The sequence below is a fragment of the Melanotaenia boesemani genome, chromosome 1 (genome assembly GCF_017639745.1).
Source record: "Melanotaenia boesemani isolate fMelBoe1 chromosome 1, fMelBoe1.pri, whole genome shotgun sequence".
NCBI classification, from domain to species: domain Eukaryota; kingdom Metazoa; phylum Chordata; class Actinopteri; order Atheriniformes; family Melanotaeniidae; genus Melanotaenia; species Melanotaenia boesemani.
This window is the reverse complement of record NC_055682.1, coordinates 41,423,267-41,444,368: the sequence shown is the minus strand read 5'-3', so window position 1 is coordinate 41,444,368 and position 21,102 is coordinate 41,423,267. Positions and strand designations below refer to the sequence as shown.

General features: G+C 44.0%; 2 protein-coding genes across 3 annotated transcripts; one reads left to right on the top strand and one right to left on the bottom strand.

Moving 5' to 3' along the window:
* Nucleotides 1-4,209: 4,209 nt before the first annotated feature.
* tlnrd1 (talin rod domain containing 1) lies at nt 4,210-7,038 on the bottom strand. Its single transcript, XM_041986375.1, has one exon. It carries the CDS (start codon nt 5,807-5,809, stop codon nt 4,745-4,747), a length of 1,065 nt encoding a protein of 354 aa, XP_041842309.1. The 5' UTR covers nt 5,810-7,038; the 3' UTR covers nt 4,210-4,744.
* Nucleotides 7,039-10,383: 3,345 nt separating this feature from the next.
* Nucleotides 10,384-20,279, top strand: mesd (mesoderm development LRP chaperone). 2 transcript variants are annotated; one of them, XM_041986699.1, is made up of 3 exons: nt 10,384-10,571; nt 11,024-11,256; nt 19,672-20,279. In XM_041986699.1, exons 1-3 carry the CDS (start codon nt 10,416-10,418, stop codon nt 19,922-19,924), a joined length of 642 nt encoding a protein of 213 aa, XP_041842633.1. In that variant the 5' UTR covers nt 10,384-10,415; the 3' UTR covers nt 19,925-20,279. The 2 variants fall into 2 exon arrangements, with proteins under 2 accessions (XP_041842633.1, XP_041842682.1); XM_041986748.1 differs by having other exon boundaries at nt 10,434-10,571; nt 10,925-11,256.
* Nucleotides 20,280-21,102: the final 823 nt, after the last annotated feature.

The window sequence follows — 21,102 nt, the reverse complement described above, 5'->3', positions numbered from 1 at the left end:
AACTGACTGGATGATGATTATATCTTTTAGTTTAGCAGCTTTGGATGAGCCCCAGTTATTTACTTTAGGACCTGGTTTCTAAAGTTTTCAGGTTCCATGTGGGCAAAACGTCCAGATGATAAAAAACTCCAGCAGAAACACCTCAACTCGTCTCTGTGTGGACATGCACTTCATTTTAACCCTTAAAATGGAAAGTGGGGAGAAAAATCTAATTTCTCAACCTTTTTTTAAACATCTCCCACCTGATCCAAGAAGACAAAGTCATCATCGTCATGGTGACGTGGGTGAAATTATTACCTCAGTGTGGAGGAATAGATTTATATTAACATTTAATGTAGTTATAAAATTATTGTGAAAAACAGAATCTTCAAAACAGTGTGTTAGTGTGTGTGTAGGCGGGGGGGGGGGGGGGGGGGGAGGACAATAGAAAGCAGGGTGTTGTCAGGATATGGTGCATATTGTGCAGTTGGTGTCTGTTCATGTGAACTCTTTCTCAGGAAGTTCTGAGTCCAAAAAAAGATCATGAAGCTGCCGAGACCCAAAGGTCAAAGGTCAAAGGTCAAAGGTTGCTGTGTGAAGAGGTCCAGCAGCAGATGGCTTCAGGGACTAAGTTCTAATGATAAGATCACGGTCTATCAGATGACGTCAGGTCTGTTCCTCCTCCTGTTTTCCTGCTTCATTCTGGGCTCACTCGCTCTGAGAGAATCACCTGTTAACATGTCATTTCTTCTTCTTTTTTTTACGTGTATACTGTATATTCAGGGAGAATATGAAGGAAGCAGGACATAGAAAAAGGCTCCAGCCAAGACTGCATGTTCTATATTCACCCTCAGAGTGAGTAACCCCAAAAAAGATATAACAGGTTTAGAAAATGGATGTATGAACCGGCTTGAACTTCATCGTTCCTTTTAACTCATTGTCATCATGATTTCAGCTCCTGGCTAAATCATCTGAAGTCGTCTTCCTCCAAACCCGCCACCAGCTCCTTGACTGCAGGTCTGTCCTCTGGTCTTTAAACCTTATTAAATCTACATCAGCCATTCATCTGAAGTCCTTCTATAGAATCCTGAGAAACTGTCTCTTCACTTGTTTTTTGCAATTTCCACAATATTTCATTAACAGTGTGATTATATGAAACCACAGGAGATGAGAGCTCTGGTCTCACATCACGACGTGTACCCGTCCTCTTTGTTGGAGTTACATCAGCATCATTTGCTCAGCTCAACCAGAAATAATAAATAATTCACCTCGTGGATCAGTTTGCTTCTCTCAGGTTTCCACAGCTCACAGAGCAAACTCACCTGGCTCACCTCTTCCTCTCCCTCTCTACTCACATGAAGTTCGGGATATTCAGCTTTCTGTTTGACGTCAGAACCTTTTCAAGTCAATTTTTTTTTTACTTTCTCTAAACCTTTGAATGCACATGTACGACGACTATGTTGTCCAACAGGATGATTAACCACAAAAAAAAAAACACACAAAAGAAGTATCTGAACCATGAATGAACACTTAAATGTGACTGTACGGTGGCCATCAGTGGTCAAACTTCTTCATGCTGAGTGGATCCGTTGGCCTCAGGTGAGGCGATGACTTCAAGTTGCCATGTATGCGGACCCACAACGTGTAGACATCCATGGTTCATTCTAAGAGAATAAAAAGATAATGGTTATTTTAGTAAAGTGATTAGATACCAGTAGAAACCCAGTTTTTAATGATTACATTTTCCTCTCTGACCTTTCATCTCGTTACTTGCTGCAGCTTTAAGAGTTACCATCATGTATGATATCAAACTTACTTTTACATTTTCTGAGTTTCACCTGAAAATTAAATATATCCCTAACTTTAGGGGTGTGTGTGTGTGTGTAAGCTTCATATAAAGTTCATGTCTATGATTGTGGTGATGGATGAATGTCTGTAACTTTGTGTTTTTGTCTCTATGCAGGATCAGAGAAGTTTTCTGATCTGCAGGTTGTGACGCAGCAACACACACACACACACACACACACACACACACACACACACACACACACACACACACACACACACACACATACACACACACACAGTGCTCACTGTGAATTATTTGTCTGTACATCAGCTGCTGTTGGGTCCTGTGAAGTGGCTCTGTGTGGGCCAGACGGGCGTCCTCCGTGCTGCCGGGATGGACGCTCCCTCGGGGAAAAGGACTGGCCAGTGTTTCCCTCCTGCAGCAGGAAATGGGCGAAACCTTGTAGAAAATAACTGCAGCAGTTTGTAGTGCGAAGGAAGCCACTCCTGATAGCAGCAGCTGGAGGCTTCCTGTTGTCAGCTCACTTCTGGCTTCAGCTGGATGGTTTTAGGAGGCCTGAGAAACGCTGGAGTCAGAGCTCTCATGTCACAAACCGTTTCCACGTGGAATTAAAATCATTAACGTCTTCATGACAGTTCGTAGAACAACGTCAGCAGTTTGGGCCAGTCTCTCTCTGCAGGTTCAGTCCGATCATTCAGCTAGCTGATGGAGAACGTTTACAGATCTTCTGTCTGAAACAGAACTAATAAAACATCTGGAAGTTTTATTAACTAAAAGTTAAACTCAGATCAGCTGGTCACAGTATTTTTTATGATTGGTTAGCCTGGTTAGAGCTTTCACACTGTTAACACAACACACCCGATCATCAGAACACTCCAGATCTTCTGTAAAATCAAACCTCTTTGTAAAAATATTAAATCATAATTTATAAAAGCTGTATAGAAATCAAATTCTGATTTCCAGTTCATATAATCAGATTCTTTTTTGACCTCTTTCACACCGACGTGATAAACCTAAAACCCGTTTCACGACTTCTGTCAGTGAGTTTCACGGAGAAAAGAGGAAAATAAATTCAGCAGGAACTGAACAGACCAGCGCTGCAGACGCATGAAAACATGGATTTATGACCTCGTACAAGTCCTTCAACATGGAAGCCAGAGCTAAACATCTCCCAGTGAACGTTGGAAGAAGCTCCTCATGTCCTGAATCATTCCTGACGTTTATCCTCTGAATTTCTGTCACAGTTCCTTCCATTTTTGATGATTTAGGTTGGTGTTCAGACAGACCTGATGGACGGGAAACTCGTCTCGGACTTTCTCGGTCCAACAGCATCACTGCAGCTTTTCTCTCTCTGTTCCTGAGTGAACATGGAGCTCCTTCCATCCTGGTGTTTCTGACCCTAAATCCGCCATAAACCCAGTAAAACTGCAATAACTTCGGTAAAAAGACGGGAGGGGAAGCAGCAGCGATTTTTTATCAGAGTTCTGTAAAACTGAATGACAAGAGGCCGCTGTAGACCTACGGAGACCTGAGTCTGCAGACCTGGTTCATGTGTTTACCCGGCTGGCTCATAGATAGTCTCTGGAAAAACCAAGAAAGGAGATAAATGCGTTTGGTGCAAAGCGTGAGGCTGACATGTTTCTACTTGTGGAAACCTGAGCAGGTGCTTTGGTTCTTGGGGTTTTACAAACTGTGGGATCATTTTTATTTTAGTGGGTAAATCATAAAAACTGTAGCTGGAGCTCTTCAGAGCTAGTTTTCATCATTCCTTCTGCTCCTTCCAGACCTCACTGCCTGCATCCGGTCCACATTACACTGAAGGAGCCTGATGGACCCTAAACCACATGTTGAAATCCTCAGTGTGAGATTTAGACCCGATCCTTGAGTCAGGAGTTAAAACTGAAGCTTACCTTTCAGTGGTTGGTAAGCTCATCACATCTGGACGACGGGTCTGTCTCCTTGAGATCGGGTCTGTCCCTGGAGGACGGGTTCGTCTCCTTGAGATCGGGTCTGTCCCTGGAGGACGGGTTCGTCTTCTGAAGCAGTGATTCCCAGCCCTGGTCCTAAAGACCCACTATCCTGCAGGTCTTAGATGTCCCCCTGCTGCAACACACCTCAGGTTTTATTACTTTAATATTCTTTTAGGATCAGGATGAAGAAATTCGTCATCATTGTTTTTAATGAAGGTTTTTTAAGGAACTGCCGTTAATTTCTCATATAAACTGAATTTAAGGAGCAGCAGCTTCAAAGAGACGGAGCTGAACTCGTCAGCTGGAAATTATTCAGATTTGTTGTCCATGTTGGGACATTATATCTTCCATTACTGCCACCAGACCAGAGTCCATTTAGCTGCGTAGAAACCCGACTGGTACCAGCACCAACCCAGATCCACTTAAAGGACTTAGTCCAGAACCAGAAGATGAGAAACAACATCTTTAATAACTGAAATAAATACTTTGTTACATGCAAAGTCAAAACACTGGAAAATACTATGAGAATTCTGGTAAATAGTGTAAAACTATGGCACACACTCACAGCAGCTTAACAATTCAGATTCACTCAAACCAGTTCTGATCGGGTTCTACACCTGGATGGAGGTGGTGGCTGAAAACTGAGGGAAACCTTCAGGCCTTATGCTGCAGTGTGCTGATGGAAAGCCAACAGCTGATCCTGATCAGATCAGCTGACCCGGATCAGGTCAGTTCAGCTGTCCCGGATCGGAACAGATCAGCTCACCTGGATCAGGTCAGTTCAGCTGACCCGGATCAGATCAGCTGACCTGGATTGGCTTAGAGCTATCAGGGTTTCAGTCACATCCAGCGCAACGTGAACCCTGCAGCTGGTTCAGACTCACTTTAATGGGCCCAGTCCACCTTTCCCTCAGTCTCCGCCTGACCTGGCCCGGACCGGCCCGGACCAGCCGTATAAGTCTCTTTGGTGGTTCCTCTTATTAAACTAATTCACAGGATGGGAGTTGACCGGCGGTAGCGTCCGGGGGGAGGAGCGCTCTCTGAGGGCCTGGGTGAGCAGCGTGCAGCCGTCTGACACGGCGCATGCCGAGTTACGCAGCCGCTCCCGGTAGTCAGCCATTTTTGAACTGCTGTCGGGGTGCTGGGCGACGTCTCTAAGGCCCTGAGTGAGGAGGACACAAGCGGAGACCACGCTCATGGCCCCCCCTAACACGGCGGTTTGGACCCCCTTCCCTTCAGCCGAGACACTGGCAGGCCGTCCGAGGAACTGGGGCTCCGTAGCAAAGCCAACCAGGGCGCTGACGGCCTGGACCAGGGCAGCGCTGAAGAGGACGCAGCGGTTCCGGGTTAGCTCGCTGGGCTGGGTCTTCACCTCCTTGACACAGGCCAGGAAGGCGGTGCCGCTGGTGCTCATGCTCTTCACACTCAGCTTGAACTGCTCCTTGGCGAAACGGTCTCTGGACCTCTCGCTGGCCAGCGACGAGATGTCAGTCAGAGTCTTCAGGTTGGTGGAGATGTTCTGGGAGACCTCCAGGAGTAGCTGGGGGGTGAGGTCCGATAAGGCCGTGACTCGCAGGATGTTGCAGCTTTGCTCCACCTCGTGGCGGCAGCGGGTGACCTTGTAGCGGTCCACCAGACCCAGCTGACAGGGCTGAGACCCGGGGCTCTCCACGGCCGCCAGGTAGGCAGCGTGGGCGGAGCACTCCGTCAACGACACCACCAAGTCCGCCATCTCCAGCAGCCGGTCTCCCACCTCCGTGAAGCGCCCCATGTTGAGCTGGCTCTGGATGTCGTGGGTGAGGATGGAGAGCTCCTTGGTCCGGGCGATGACTGTGTCCCTGCACTGGTCGAAGGTGTCGGCCAGCGCCACTCCGTCAGCAGTCAGAACCGGCCGGGTCTCACTGGACAGCAGCAAGAGGTCGGCCACCAGCTGGACCTTGGCCTTACAGGCGTCGCAGATGGAAGAGAGCCGCTTCCTCTGCTGCAGACTAGCACCGAGCGGGCTGCTGGACCCGTCCCCAGCGGACTTTCCAGAACCGCCACTCGCCATGATGAAGATCTTCTGGAGGAATCACTTAATTATTCTTTCCTGCTGCTGTGCTCCATTTTTCCCATTAAGACATTTTAACTTCTGAGTTTTACTAAAGATTTAAATCTCAACTGGCCACAGATGTCCTTAAATCCTTCAGGTCAGCTGATTACTACATGTGACGTCATTTCAATGTAAACAATCACTGACTGGCTTCATCCATCAATCACACCCTGACCTGGTTCCCACTGACAGTCACAGTGTGTAAAGATCCGAACTTAAATGCCCTGAACGCCACAGACTGAGTATGTATCTGAGCCGTAGTCCCGGTTCCTGTGGACCAGAACTTCATTAGAACTTTGGTCCTGTCAGGATCGTCTAGAGTCCAACAGAACCTCAGTGTTCTTCATCACCTCGACATTACAAACAGGATATTTGAGTTCTGGATGAATCTCAGCACATCATCATTTTCTGTTCACAGCTAGTTTTGTAAAACAGCGCCGCGATCCAGTCCTGGTTCCCGCACACCCAGACCCGCCTGCTCTGCTCATGCTGGTTCCGATCGATACTCCGCCCTGGAGGCTCTGCTGGACAGCGTGAAGCTCCATGTGTCCATCCGGAACCATCCTATCATCATTTATAAGGAGTTTACTCCACCGAAGGGGCGCTGGTCCGACAACACAACCGAGCCCTGGGTCCACTTGTGTCCTGTACCGTTTCAGACAGCCCGGTGGAAGCGGCTCCTCCTGCGCGGCTCAGCCCGGGACTGGAGAGTGTGGAGTCCCGCATATCCTCTGTAGCCGCTCACTTTTCAGATTCATACCGGTCCGAGCGCTACCCGTCACCGGCTGACCTGTTGTGGGTTAAGAACTCCGGGTGGGAGCAGGGATCCGGGAGGCTGGACTGAGGAAGTCGCCGTTATTCCCGGAGATTCAAAGTAATGCTGCGCGCTCCCGCTGCATTACTATGAGGAAGCGGGGAGGGTGTGGTCCGCTGAGCGGCTGCTGGACCGGGTACAGCAGCGACGGTGGGACGGCTCCACAAATCCTCAGCTTTCCGCCGACATCTCGCGGACACCGGGCATTCCTCGCATCCTCACACCGCAGAAGCCTTTAAGAAAGTCTGTAGAGGCGCAGTCAGAGCTCTGGGAGCGCTGGAAGTTTGCGAACTGTCCGCGGCGGCGCTGCCATGATACTCTGATGCGCGTCAACGAGTTGCTAGCTTAGCTGCTAGCTTAACAGGCTAACAAACCGGAAGACGCAGCTTTCCAAAATAAAACCAGAGCGTCCAGGGGAAGGAGCGGGATAAATGTTAAGACTGGGTTACAGTCATGGGCAGGTGGAAAAAATGTTTGGAGCAGGGTGGGGTTACAGATCAGGAAAAAGCTGGCTCACGTAAATGAGACTTTAAAGCAGTGGTTGGTTCCCAGACCTTTCCCCTCCCTTCTCATCGGCAAAAATAATGTGAAATTGTTTCCAAAGTTATCAGCAGGTTTTTCTTTGTGTCCAGGATAAAAAGTTTAAAAGTGGGGTTGGAATGCTAATATTTTCAAACATCACATTGTGGTCTGGCTTCATTACTCAAGCCTAGTGCAAGCCTCATAGTGTTTTCTTGTCATTTTTCTTTCTTTCTTTCTTTTTTTTTTTTTTTTTTTTTTTGGTTGGGTTAATCAAGAACAACATATTATATATATAACGTATACATATATAACGTATTACATGCTGCATTCACCTAGTTGGACATTTGAGGTTTACCCAGATGAAGGTCAGAGAATCACTGTGGGCCCCTGAGCAAGGTCCTTAACTGCCACCCTTGGTGCCAGAATCTGGACTATCAGCCCTCTGCTCCAGTTGTATGATGGGCTAAAAGGATGGGTTGGATACAGTACAGATGGAATTTCCTTGCAGGAGGCTTCAGCGGCTTACAGTTAGCATTCAGGGCCAGTTGTTCAAAAAGTTTAACTTTTAAACTTAAAGCCATCCGGATTTGGGAATCCCGTTTTTCAGGATGGTGGATCACATAATCCAGCTTACTTTTACCCCGGTTGTTCAAAGCAAAATGGGATTGTATCACCCTGATCCAGAATCCCGTTTTTCAGGATCACTAAATCCAGATTTCCAGCATGTCAATCAGTGGCTAATTAACAGACTTGCGCAGAGCTTGTCAGAGAGCTGTTTAATTTGAATCAGGAGACATCTAAGACCTGCAGGATAGTGGACCTGGAGGACCAGGGTTGGGAACCGCTGCCAGAAATGAGTGATAATTATGAATGGGAATGTAAAATAATCTGATATGTTAACAAGTAATAAGGAGATCATGTTTGTTACTAAGGTCAGCAACAACTAGGTGTTGCTGTCAGTCTATTGTCTCAGATAACCTTCACTCAAGTTTTTTTTTAACCACTGGCCAGAAAACATCTCATCATTTCATAGATGCATTTTAAAGTTGTTTAGAGCCACAAGTGATGTCCTGAAGAAATAGGAACAAATTCAGCAAAGACCTGAACCAGGACCTGAAAGATGTATCTGGTCCTTCACTTGATCCGTCAGACCTTTTCTTGATAGGAAAAGGTCTCCATGGAAGGGCTGTTCCTTACAGAGAGAGAAGAGATCCTAAGTTGCTGACGTAATGTGTGTTTCAGTCATCAGCTCTGTCAAATATCAGTAAAATCCTGGTGTCCCTGCTGCTTTACTGCTATTTTACAGGGAAATTCTTCACATGGTAGAAATCTGTATCTTCAAAGGTTCTCCATAGTACCCTGTTTGCTGAATGTAGTGGTCCTTAGGTTATGACATAAGTTGTCATATTTTAGATGATTGAGTTGACTTGTGAATCACCTTTTTTTAATAAAAAGAAGCAACGAAGATGGGAATTAATGAGAAACAGCTGTTTCAGTATTAAAGTATTCCTGTAGAGAGCAGAACACAAGGCAGTGAAAATCCTCATTTCAGAGACGGAAGAGATGGTGGAGCTCGCTGTGATATCAGTGGGAGCTGCAGCTGCACACGGCCTCGTGTCATTGGGTGGAGTTGGTCAGAAAGGAAACAGCTTTACACTGTAAGTCAGCTGGCTGTTTTCTGCTCGCTGCTGGTTTTCACACAACCCCATCTAACAAAGACGCATGCAATGTGTCTAATTTGTCTAAGCATAGAGTTTAATATTGTCCAAACATGGTTTAAAACAACCTCTGTCATTACCATGAACATAAAAGCAATTATTTGGACTTTTCCCACAGACTTGGTTCCAAATGCTGCTTTTCTGCCGTTTCACAACATTACCGAGCCTTTTCTGCCAACATGCAGATTTATGTGAGCTGTTTGGCTGAGCCACAGACATGAAGAACAAGTCAGAAATCAATCAGTGAAAGATTAACATAGATTTCTGGAGTTGGCAGAACAGTAAAAAGATTCACACCTTTAAAAAAATAAAATATTAATCTCAGAAAGATATAGAAAGGATTTAAGTTAAACTTTTACAGAAAAATGTTTTACTCTGAGAATTAAAGATAAATTTCACAGTATGGACTCATCAGATGTCAAGTCTGTTGATCCTTTTTATGATGCAATTGTGGGCGAGTTTCAGTATTTTATGGTAAAAAGTTAGAAAAAAAGGCAAAAAATTAATGTGACAAAAACTCTGATGAAAAAAATCATGAAAAAAAATATTTTCATGTGAATGTGTGACATCCCACACGCAACAACTAAAGGTTCAAACTTAATGGAGTAAATAAAGGATCTTTAACAAAAGTAATGTCTGAGACGTTCACCGACCAATCTTTGCCTTCTGAGATGTTTACTGACTGATCCTGCTGTCTGACATGTTCATTGACTTTTTACTGAGCTCTAAATACTGCCTGTTTTCTGATGTCTGAGATGTTCACAGACTATTTTCTAAATGTTCGCTGACAGTTTTCTAAGGTCTGAGACGTTCATTGACTGTTTTCCGAAGTTTGAGATGTCCACTACGTTACTTTGACTATTTACGGTAAAAAAAAATGTTATTTTGAAAGTCCCCGTCTAACATTGCAGTTTCCGGTTCGCCGTTTCTCGTTTAGAACATTGATATTTTCTGAATAATAACTTAATAATTAACCGAATAATATTATTTTCATGTTAAACCACGCATAGAAAATAATACGTATACGCCGCATTGCACAAAGTACAAAGTCTCCGCTTTGTACGTCAACAGCGCCGCCATATTGGTCCGGGCAAGTTATCAACTTTTCAATGGGCACGATCACCAGGAGCTACTTTTCATAGAATGAACCAACGTGTTTAACGTGACTTTTCCCTTTGACAATACTTTTCCCCACCCATCATTTATCTTATTTTTATCCCAATAAACAATCAATTGATCGGCTATCAGTGATTATTGATTAAATTACGTTTCAAGTTTAATTTTTTCACCATGACTCAAATATAAAAACCATTTAAAAAAATAATCCAGTTTAAACTAAATACGTATTGTATTAATCTAATGAGTTCGCTTGCTAGGACCAAGATGGCGGACGCGTTGACGTGTTGCTCTGACGGTCAATGCAGCGTCTACGTATATGCGCCTATGAAACCACGCCCCCAGGCTCGTGACCGGCAGATTTTCAGCCAATCACAGGGCACCATCTGGAAGCATGGCGTCGGACTGGAAGTGGAGATGTTCGCTCCTTCTTCTCAGCTCTTTTCTTCTTTGTGTCCTTTGTTCTGACAGCAAAGACAAACCAAAGAAAAAGAAAGACATCAGAGACTACAATGACGCAGACATGGCGCGGCTCCTGGAGCAGTGGGAGGTCAGTCATTCACTTAGCTAATCGCTGCTAGCTGTTAGCCTAGCCAGTGTGTTTGTCCAGGTTTGGATCGGCTGCTGATTCTGGTAGTAGTCTGTTTGTATTCTGGTGTATCAGCCCGGATAAACCAGGTAAGCCACCGTTTGGTCAAGTTCAATGGTCGCCTAACAGGCTGGAGTTATTCTCATCATTCAGAAACATGGTAGCTTGATGTGTGTCCGGAAAGAGGAAACTTAGTTTTATCTGCCTAGTGATTTATTTACTCAAATTTCTGTCTCACGTTTGTCTAAAACAGCATTTGTGTAACTGTAAAATCACCTGCAGAAAATGTCCAGCAGCTGTTTTACCTTCATCAGATCCAGAACCTAGTGGACATGTCCTCAGACCTGTAGGAAATGAGTGAAACTACAACAGCTGACCACTTTCAGACAAAATCCGGCCTCATTGTTCCACAGAAGGATGATGACATTGAAGAGGGGGACCTTCCTGAGCATAGACGGTCTCCTCCTCCCATCGATTTTTCCAAAGTCGACCCGTCCAAACCCGAAGAGATGCTGAAGATGTCCAAGAAAGGCCGGACTCTGATGGTGTTTGCCACAGTGTCAGGAGATCCGAGTGAGAAGGAGACCGAGGAGATCACCGGCCTGTGGCAGGGCAGCCTCTTCAACGCCAACTATGACATCCAGAGGTACCAACTCAGTTAATCAGCAGTTAAATACCTTGTTATTATTAACTATAAAAAACCAAGCGACAGGCCAGTTTTTAAAAGTCAGAGTTTTATTTTATTTATGTTTAAAAGTTTATTTGTCAGTAAAAACACAAAACTCAAACCAAACCGAGGAGATGCTGTAGCAGTTTAAAGTGTTCTGGCCAATTTCCATCTGACAGGCAAAGAAAAAGATTCAAAGGATTAAAAGGTCAAAAGAAATAAAAAGTAAGAACACAGGAAAAGGCAAACACAACACAGGCAAAGAAATGAAAGAAACTTTACTGGAGGAAAAGAGAGAAAGAGACAGAAGAAGAGATAAGACGAGTGTGTGTTTTACTGTCGGGAGAGATCTCACAGCACAGGTAGGATGAAGATGGATGCTGGATGAGCCTCACTGAGAAAATCTGCATGAGTTCTGTGGTTCATTTTCAAAGGGGAAATAACTTATAACGTGTCTGAAGGTACCAGGAAATTACATACCATCAGTCTGTCGTGTCCTCTTTGAAGCCCCGTCTACGTCCAACACAAGGTGTTTTACTTTGTGCACACACCTGACCATTTGTCCCCTGACTGTAGAGCTTATATGATAACACCAGAGGCCTGTACTGATTAACATACCCCGGGTTTCTCTCCTTTACCTGGGTTGACTTACCCAGACATTCAGGATCTGGATAAGTTGTACTACGAAGCTGGTTATCAACTCGGTGACTCAACCCAGGGTTTTCCAATTAAGATTAGTGCGCGTTCACATAAAAGGGTGGTGTTTGGAGGTTCTGACCAATCACAAACATGGACAAACCCTGCAGAGCCGTGTATTTTACCATGAAGGAGCAGAATATTATTCTTCAAACATACGAAGAATTAAAAATAGAATTCAGACTAGAAGCAACACGGTTGCTGCAGCAAACACCAGAAAGGAAAGCTGGCAGAAAACTGCCGACTGCGTTAAGGTGTAAGTTCATCAGATCATCAGTATTAATTAATGGGACAATATGAACTGACAGCACTCAGATCCCTGTATTACAGCACAAACATTCCTGGGAATGCTTTATTTACGTCATATTTCCCAGTTCTTTAAAGGATCTGCTCCCATGTGAGCGTGTTATATGTTGGAATATCAGTTCCTCCACCATGAATGCTCGGATAGTTGTGCGTTCCATAACTCAATGCTTATGTGTGAAAAAGAATTATCACTTTTATTAACCTCCATTTCAGAAGCGACCCCAGTGGAGCTGAAAGGACTTGGGAGCAAGTAAAGAACAAATATAAAAACATGATTCAGAGCGGTCAGTGACCAGGCATTATTACTGTATCTGTTGTATGGATGAAAGGAGCTCATCTGATCTTCAGCCGACATGTATCTCAGCCCATTTGTTAAAAATCTGTACCTTTGGTACAGTATGTCTGTCCCTAAACACTCTTTTCTCTCCTAAGTGCTCCTCTCACTATCCATGCACCAACGTCAACGGGATCTTCTAAAAATGGGCAGGTCATTTTTCATGAGATCTGATTGGTCAGGAGGTGTTGCTTTTATACTCGCTGGTCTCTTTTCCAGAACATAACCTGCTCTGGAGCAGGTTGGCCGTTCAGCGTCTGTTGCTGCAGTGATACAACTCGGTAAGAACCGAACCAGCGTCATAGACCAGAAAACCCAGAGTTTACCCTGAAGTTACCCCGATAGGAGAAAATCCAGCTTCGTAGTGCAGGCTATTTTTTTTATTTTATTTTGCTTTTATTAACTCTGATAACAAAACGATGCACAGACGTGCAAAGATTGTCTATCAGTGACAGACATCGCACTCTAACATAAACTATATTATTCAGTACGAGACTCCAGCAGCAGGTGCTTCGGACTCTCTCTGCAAACCACCACTTTCTCTTCCACCCGACCTCCATGCGCCTCAGTAACTATTTCAACCATGCTTGGATTCCCGGTTAGCTGCTGCTGCATTAGGGCGATCACCATGGTTCTCCCTAATTCCTCTAAAAACAAATGTCGCTTGTGTGTGGCTGTTGACCCCTGGTGGTAGGTGGCGGGATGTACCGAAGCCCAGGAGATGATACCGTTTTTGGACTGTTGCCTCTTGCTCTCCCCCACTGTAAAATCTTCAACGTCCTCCCCAAGGAGCTGCTGTCAGGGGCCGAGCTGGACGCAGCCGGCTGACACAGCCGACACCCTGGAATCCTACACGCGGTGCATGAAGATCTGGAGGAAAACAAGCCGAGCGACCACCAATAACAGCCGGTGGAGGCGAAAGTGGTGCTTTGCAGAGAGAGAGAGCCTACAGCATCCGCTGCTCAAGTCTCGGACTGAAAAATATCGGTTTATCGTATTCACTTTGAGACACAATCCACCACCATCCGTCTTTAAAATATATCTACTTCCCTTTAAGAGGCTGCAGCGGTGTGGAAGGACAGCACTGCACTCTGATTGGACAGTTTGATTAGTCGCCATCCAATCAGACAGATGTAAACAGACAGGGACAAAATTGATGGCTTCAGAGTCTCACACACAGTTTTGTGCTTCGCATGTGGACAGGATGTTTGCAAAAGAAATTCTATTATTTTCCACAAATACAAATCTTTTTTTTTACAATCATGCAAATTCTTTTCTGCACATTAACAAACTTGAATTTTTCCCGTTGATTTTTTTATTATTATTCATTTTATTTATTTATTTTTTGCATCATGACAAACTTAATTTACAAACACAACTCTGACATTATTTTCACAGATTCGTTCACAGCTGCAAAATCTTCCGTAGTCTGCACACTTCCAAGTCCGCTTAGCATTTGTTAAATGGGACAGCCTACCTAGCCAGCAAGAATTTGCCATAGCAACACCATAAATGGTAAATGGTCTGTATTTATATTGTGCTTTACCGTACCTAGAATGATACCCACAGCGCTTTACGCAAGACGTTGAATCACTTAAACCTCTGAATTTACTGTTTGCATATCGTAGGACACTTTACCGAACGTTAACACCGACCAGGTAATAATGTAAAAAAAAAAGAAAAAAAAGAAAACGGTCTCAAGCTCTGTTGTTTTCCAGCTGGTACACACTTCATTAACTCCTTAAAAATCCACAAATATCAAATATTACAGAATTTTAATGTCACCAGTTAACAAACATGTTTTTAATGTTCTTGGTTTTGTAACATTTCTACTAAAGTGTAGTTAGCAGTTAGTGTAGTGATGATATATTTAAATTTATATGCATTACTGTTTAAGGTTTTTTCCTGTCCTACAAGTTCTTTCTGGCACTTGCTGGTAAATTGTAAATAAGAAACATCCCAGACCACCGTGTTTCTGGAACATTGCGGAGCTTAAATAAAATTCTAATCGACACAAAGAAGCACGTGTAACTCGTCATTACACATGGCAAACAGTTAAACTGAAACCAGAGACATGCTGAGTCATTAATTTCACAACTTTATGATAAACTTACCTGTCGACAAGCTCCACTCAGCCCACTGCTTTCATGTGACCTGGCTAGCGACTAGCTACCCCTGTTGAAAAGACAGGGATGACTGTGGGATTGAATGGAGTCAGAGCTCCATCTAGTGGACAAACGCCACAATGACATCATTCTGCAGACTCCGACACTTAACAGCATTTACTGTTTTATAAGAAATTAAGAATAAATCAGCATTTAATCTGCAAAACAACGACCGATATTGGCTTTTTTGAAAAGGGCTTTTATCGGCCGATTTAATCAGCCAGCCAATTAATCAGTCTGGCCTTAGTAGTAATGTGTAACAGTGTGTAGGGGTGAATGTGTAGCAGTGACTGTGTAGTGAGCGTATAGCAGTGAGTGTGTAGTAATGTGCGCTGACAGATCTGCATGCACCATGGGATGCAGCGAGTGTGTAGTCAGCCTGCTACACACTCATTGCTACACACTAAGTGTTACACACACTCACTGAGGCTATGTCCACACGGCACCGAAGCCGGTTCAGGAGTGAAAACGGTGGCGAAAACTAGGAGAAAGGCTTCAATATCCCCTCAAAACTGCTGTAGTACATACCACAAGGCTGTGGGGGGCGCTGCAATGATTAAAGAGTATTACTCCAGAGCTAGAAGAAGATGTAGCGCATGCGCAGATAATCTGCTTGCTTCTGCTGCTGATGGTACAGCAGCACTGTTGTAAAAACCGTGCGTTTTGGTGCTAAAGATGCAGACACAGGACAGAAAAAAGTGAAACTTTTTAAATGTTCTGGTGAAACCATTTCATTCAGTGAAGTTGCTCTAAGTATTGTTAAAGTTCAGATCTCAGATAACGTTTTGACGATAATTAAACCTGCTGAGAATACTGGATCCATTTAAAGCCGTAAGACGACTTAGAAATTCCTTCATTGACTGTAGATTCAGCTTGATCAGCTATGCGCGTTGCTGTGACGATCATGACCCTCATTTCCACCGGGTGCGTGTGCGCCATGGGCTTTGTTCCGACCTCTGTGGCAGGTCTATCCACACTGGAAGCTTGTCAGGTGTGGAGCCCCGGCGAGTGCAGTGCGCCTAGATCACCTAGATCCACCAGATCATGAAATCACAGAGAATTGGAGAATCTTGTGATTCTCCACTTCCAGGATAAATGTCTCGTCGTCCATGATTTAAAAACAAAAACAAAACAAAAACACTGAGACCCCCTAAGTGGTTAAAGACGTAATATTTTCATGGTTCAGCAGCGCAAATCTGCACAGGGGCTTTTATTTTGAAAAATACCGGCAGCTTTTCACTGCACCCATGTCTGATTTCCTGTCTGCCCCTATTTGAACTGCGGAGTTTGATGCTTTTGTGCTTTGTTAAAAACAGTCTCGACACATAAATTTAGCAGAGAGCCACGACAAGACACTTCTGGGGTTCTACTGACGCGCTGCCGCACACCCGGTGGGAAGCAAACCATTGGCTAAAACGGCCACGAATAGCAGCAGATGGCGCAGTGCAGCTGTAACATGGCGGTCTCTTTAAATGCGAATGAGGCATTTCATGCCCCGCCTCCCTCCAGGTCGCAGAGCATTCCACTCCACCCCATTCGGCCATATTTGTAGTTTGGTAGCAGCAATATGATTATCTACCAGCAGAGAAACGTTTTATTGTCAAGTTTACTAGAGATGTCAACAACAGAAAACGTGTCCGTCCAGCCTTATATGTTCAAGTCCTCCTCTCTCCCTTTCTGTTCGTCCCTCACTGATAAGTTCCCCATACATTTCCATGTATTTTTCATCATCCCATGCAGTCTCTACCAGCTGTTGTCCCCCCACCCCAGAACTACTTTTTCCACACTACCACAGTATGAATAAAATAAACAAGGCCGGGACATTGTTAAGGATTTAGCTAAGGCGAGCGTCACTGAAGTCACTGAATGCATTTGGATCATGTGTTCCTCTACACCAGTGTTTCTCAATCCAGGTCCTCAGGACCCACTGCCCTGCATGTCTTAGAGATGTTCCTACTCCAACACACCTAATTCAAATTATTGAACTTACTCATCAAGTTCTTTACAGCCTGTTAACAAGCCATTCATTTCATTCAGGTGTGTTAAAGTAGGGTTACTTCTAAAACATGCAGGGCAGTGGGTCCTGAGGACCTGGATTGAGAAACACTGCTCTACACAAAACGGCTAAAAACAAAGCCAAATCATTTTATTCAAAGCACACAGTACAGTTATATCCTCAGGTAGGAAGCTAAAAGTTAGCACACAGTACAGTTATATCCTCAGGTAGGAAGCTAAACGTTAGCACACAGTACAGTTATATCCTCAGGTAGGAAGCTAAACGTTAGCACACAGTACAGTTATATCCTCAGGTAGGTAGGAAGCTAAAGGTTAGCACACAGTACAGTTATATCCTCAGGTAGGTAGGAAGCTAAAGGTTAGCACACAGTACAGTTATATCCTCAGGTAGGAAGCTAAAAGTTAGCACACAGTACAGTTATATCATCAGGTAGGAAGCTAAAAGTTAGCACACAGTACAGTTGTATCCTCAAGTAGGAAGCTAAAAGTTAGCACACAGTACAGTTATATCCTCAGGTAGGAAGCTAAACGTTAGCACACAGTACAGTTATATCATCAGGTAGGAAGCTAAAAGTTAGCACACAGTACAGTTGTATCCTCAAGTAGGAAGCTAAAAGTTAGCACACAGTACAGTTATATCCTCAGGTAGGAAGCTAAACGTTAGCACACAGTACAGTTATATCCTCAGGTAGGAAGCTAAAAGTTAGCACACAGTACAGTTATATCCTCAAGTAGGAAGCTAAAAGTTAGCACACAGTACAGTTATATCCTCAGGTAGGAAGCTAAAAGTTAGCACACAGCACAGTTATATCCTCAGGTAGGAAGCTAAACGTTAGCACACAGTACAGTTATATCCTCAGGTAGGAAGCTAAAAGTTAGCACACAGCACAGTTATATCCTCAGGTAGGAAGCTAAACGTTAGCACACAGTACAGTTATGTCCTCAGGTAGGAAGCTAAAAGTTAGCACACAGTACAGTTATATCCTCAGGTAGGAAGCTAAACGTTAGCACACAGTACAGTTATATCCTCAGGTAGGAATCTAAAAGTTAGCACACAGTACAGTTATATCCTCAGGTAGGAAGCTAAAAGTTAGCACACAGCACAGTTATATCCTCAGGTAGGAGGCTAAAAGTTAGCACACAGTACAGTTATATCCTCTGGTAGGAAGCTAAAAGTTAGCACACAGCACAGTTATATCCTCAGGTAGGAAGCTAAAAGTTAGCACACAGCACAGTTATATCCTCAGGTAGGAAGCTAAACGTTAGCACACAGCACAGTTATATCCTCAGGTAGTAAGCTAAAAGTTAGCGCACAGCACAGTTATATCCTCAGGTAGGAAGCTAAACGTTAGCGCACAGCACAGTTATATCCTCAGGTAGGAAGCTAAAAGTTAGCACACAGCACAGTTATATCCTCAGGTAGGAAGCTAAACGTTAGCACACAGCACAGTTATATCCTCAGGTAGGAAGCTAAAAGTTAGCACACAGTACAGTTATATCCTCAGGTAGGAAGCTAAAAGTTAGCACACAGTACAGTTATATCCTCAGGTAGGACGCTAAAAGTTAGCACACAGCACTAACAGAAGCAGAACGCACAATGCTAATACTATCAAAACAACGGCCGGTACATCATATCAACAAACAAAATGCATGTCTAAGATAAAGCTTGACCTAATTTTAGCGTTATTTGGAGCTTACCGCTTTGCTGTGACCGTCATTTCCATAGAGAGAAGGAACTGACCCCTCATTCAGATGAAGGCTTTCTGGAAATCTATCTTAATACTGGCGGAGGTTGCTGAAGCACTCGTCCTTGAAGTGCTTCGCGCAAACAAAAAGGACTTTCCCCACTGATCGGTACATTTCCTGAAAAATTAAATCCAACCAGGCACTTCGAAGAGGCTCTGATGCCGGGGGGTGATGTAAGGAATTGTGTGGGTTGATGCATCCCAACAACCGCACATTTTGACTTGTCTACTGGTATCTTTGGCATAACGTGGACTACATAATTGAAAAAAAGAAGAAAAAAAAAAAAAGCGGATTCACAACATTGGATACCAGCAGATGTAACAGATAAGAAGTTGTGCAACCAGTTAACAGTTGTTTTGGAAAGGATGAGCTCAGCTTAGTTAATCATCCTGGATGTCTAAATCCTACGTTTGTGCAATAGGTGCCTGGTCTAGAAGCTAGCTGCACTGAATAAATCTCCATGGTAACTGATGTGTTACTAGTTTGTGAAACTGAAGCAAGGTTAAGTTCAGCTAGGATAAATCCCTTATCGCTATGTGGTGAAACAGCTTCTGGACCTTCATCCATCAGCCAGCTGACAGATCTGGGTTTTTTCTGAACCTGGTTCTGGTAGAGCAGAGAAACTGGAAATATCTTCACTGCTGTCAGAACAGGAAGTCTGAACATCCACAAATGCTCTTCATCCGCTCAGAATCAGTGACCAAGTTATTGATCAGGTTAATTAGAAACAGACATGAAGCCTGATCGAGTCCTGTTGAATCAATATTAACTTTTTACTTTATTTTACTGAGTTTATTTTTCAAACAATTAAAGAACCCAAGTGAAAAATGTGAATAAAAAGGAGGAAATTGCAATAAATAAAAAGCTCATACTAAAAACTTCCAGACCTTTAAATCTGTGTGGTCTATAAACCTGAACAAGTGAACTAAACGGATGCTTGGTTGACTTCTTTTTTCCTCTCCGTCGCTCTGGGAGGAACTTTCCAGGTGTGTTGTTACCATATATGGTCAATGATGATGTTCCAGGATGAGCCGGAATGTTCAGGAACATGAAGGATTGATCAGCAGATCACTGACCTGTTCATGCTGTGACGGATGCTGACGATGACCTGCTTCTGTTTTTCTCCATCAGGTTTGTGGTGGGCTCGAACAGGGTGATCTTCATGCTGCGGGACGGGAGTATGGCCTGGGAAGTCAAAGACTTCCTGGTGGCCCAGGAACGCTGCTCAGACGTCACTGTGGAAGGACAGGTATTTCCAGGGAAGGCCGCCAGAAAGAGCGACTCAAAGAACGAGCAGCAGAACGATGTGAAGAAGAAGAAGAAGAAAAGCAGTAAGGCGGACGTGGAGGGAAACAGGGCCAGTCCTCTGAAACAGGAGCTGTGATGGCATCATCTTCATCCGTCAGAGAAACGCCAGTGGAGAGCTGCAGCATCACAGGAAGAAGTCATGTGACTGATCAGCTGAGTGCACAGTGATTGATCCAGCTGGAATCATCCCAGATCGTTCCTGTAAACATTTGATGGGGACAAACTAACTCATCTGAAGGTTTTTTCCGGTAAAAACCAACATGCTGATTTTTCTGAAGGTACCGGGTCAGCATCAGATGATTTTTCACCGGGAACTGTTTGGTTCTGATCCGGCCGGACCCTGCAGTCCTGTTCTGTTTGATTAAAGGAGCACATTCATCTTTAGTTTAACTTTTTTTCACTGAATATGAAATAAAGATTTTTTCTATGATCATCAGGATCTCTTTGATTCCTCCTTTGGAGGATAAAAGTTCTGCTGGTTCCGTCTCAGGTGCTGCCGGTTTCGCTGTCTTTTATTTTAATATATGAAAAATAAATATAAATGTTACACTTAGAACATCCTTCTAAAAAAAGCCCAGGTATTAAAAAAACAACTTCCGATTGATTTCATTAGCTGGATGCTCCCTCTCCTCTTTAGTCTGCAGGACACGCCGTCCATGCTTTCCACAAACTAGTTCACATCTTCATCCAGGTTTCCACTTTGCCTCAGACCATTTTAAATGAGCTTTGGTCCAGAGAAGATGGAAGAAGCTGGTTCTGGATCCTGTTCACATCTGGCTTCTTCTCTGTATGATGGAGCTTTAACCTGCATTTGTGGGTTTCAGGGTGAACTGTGTTCACAGACTGTGGTTTCTGGAAGTCTTCCTGAGTCCATGCAGTGGTTTCCAGTAGAGAATCATGCCGGGTTTCACCGAGGAAGATGAGTAGATAAAAAAAATCAACCTCTAGGGTTGAAGGGACAGGCTGGGGAAACGTTTTAAGCCCCTGTATTTAAACACAAACTAAATCGGTCTCAAATCACATTTTTCTTCTGGTTTACATTTCCTCTGTATATTCATCCAACCTAAACCTGAATTATTCACATTAATATTCCCAGTAATCTAAGAGTATGTCCAGAGTGTTAAATATACTGGTTTCTAGTCTGACACCAGCAGTTTTTCCATTTACTTCAGCTTTATTTGTATAGCACCAATTCACTAGAAAGTCATTTCAAGACGCTACAGGTGAACTTCCACTTCGACTCGGAGCGGTTTT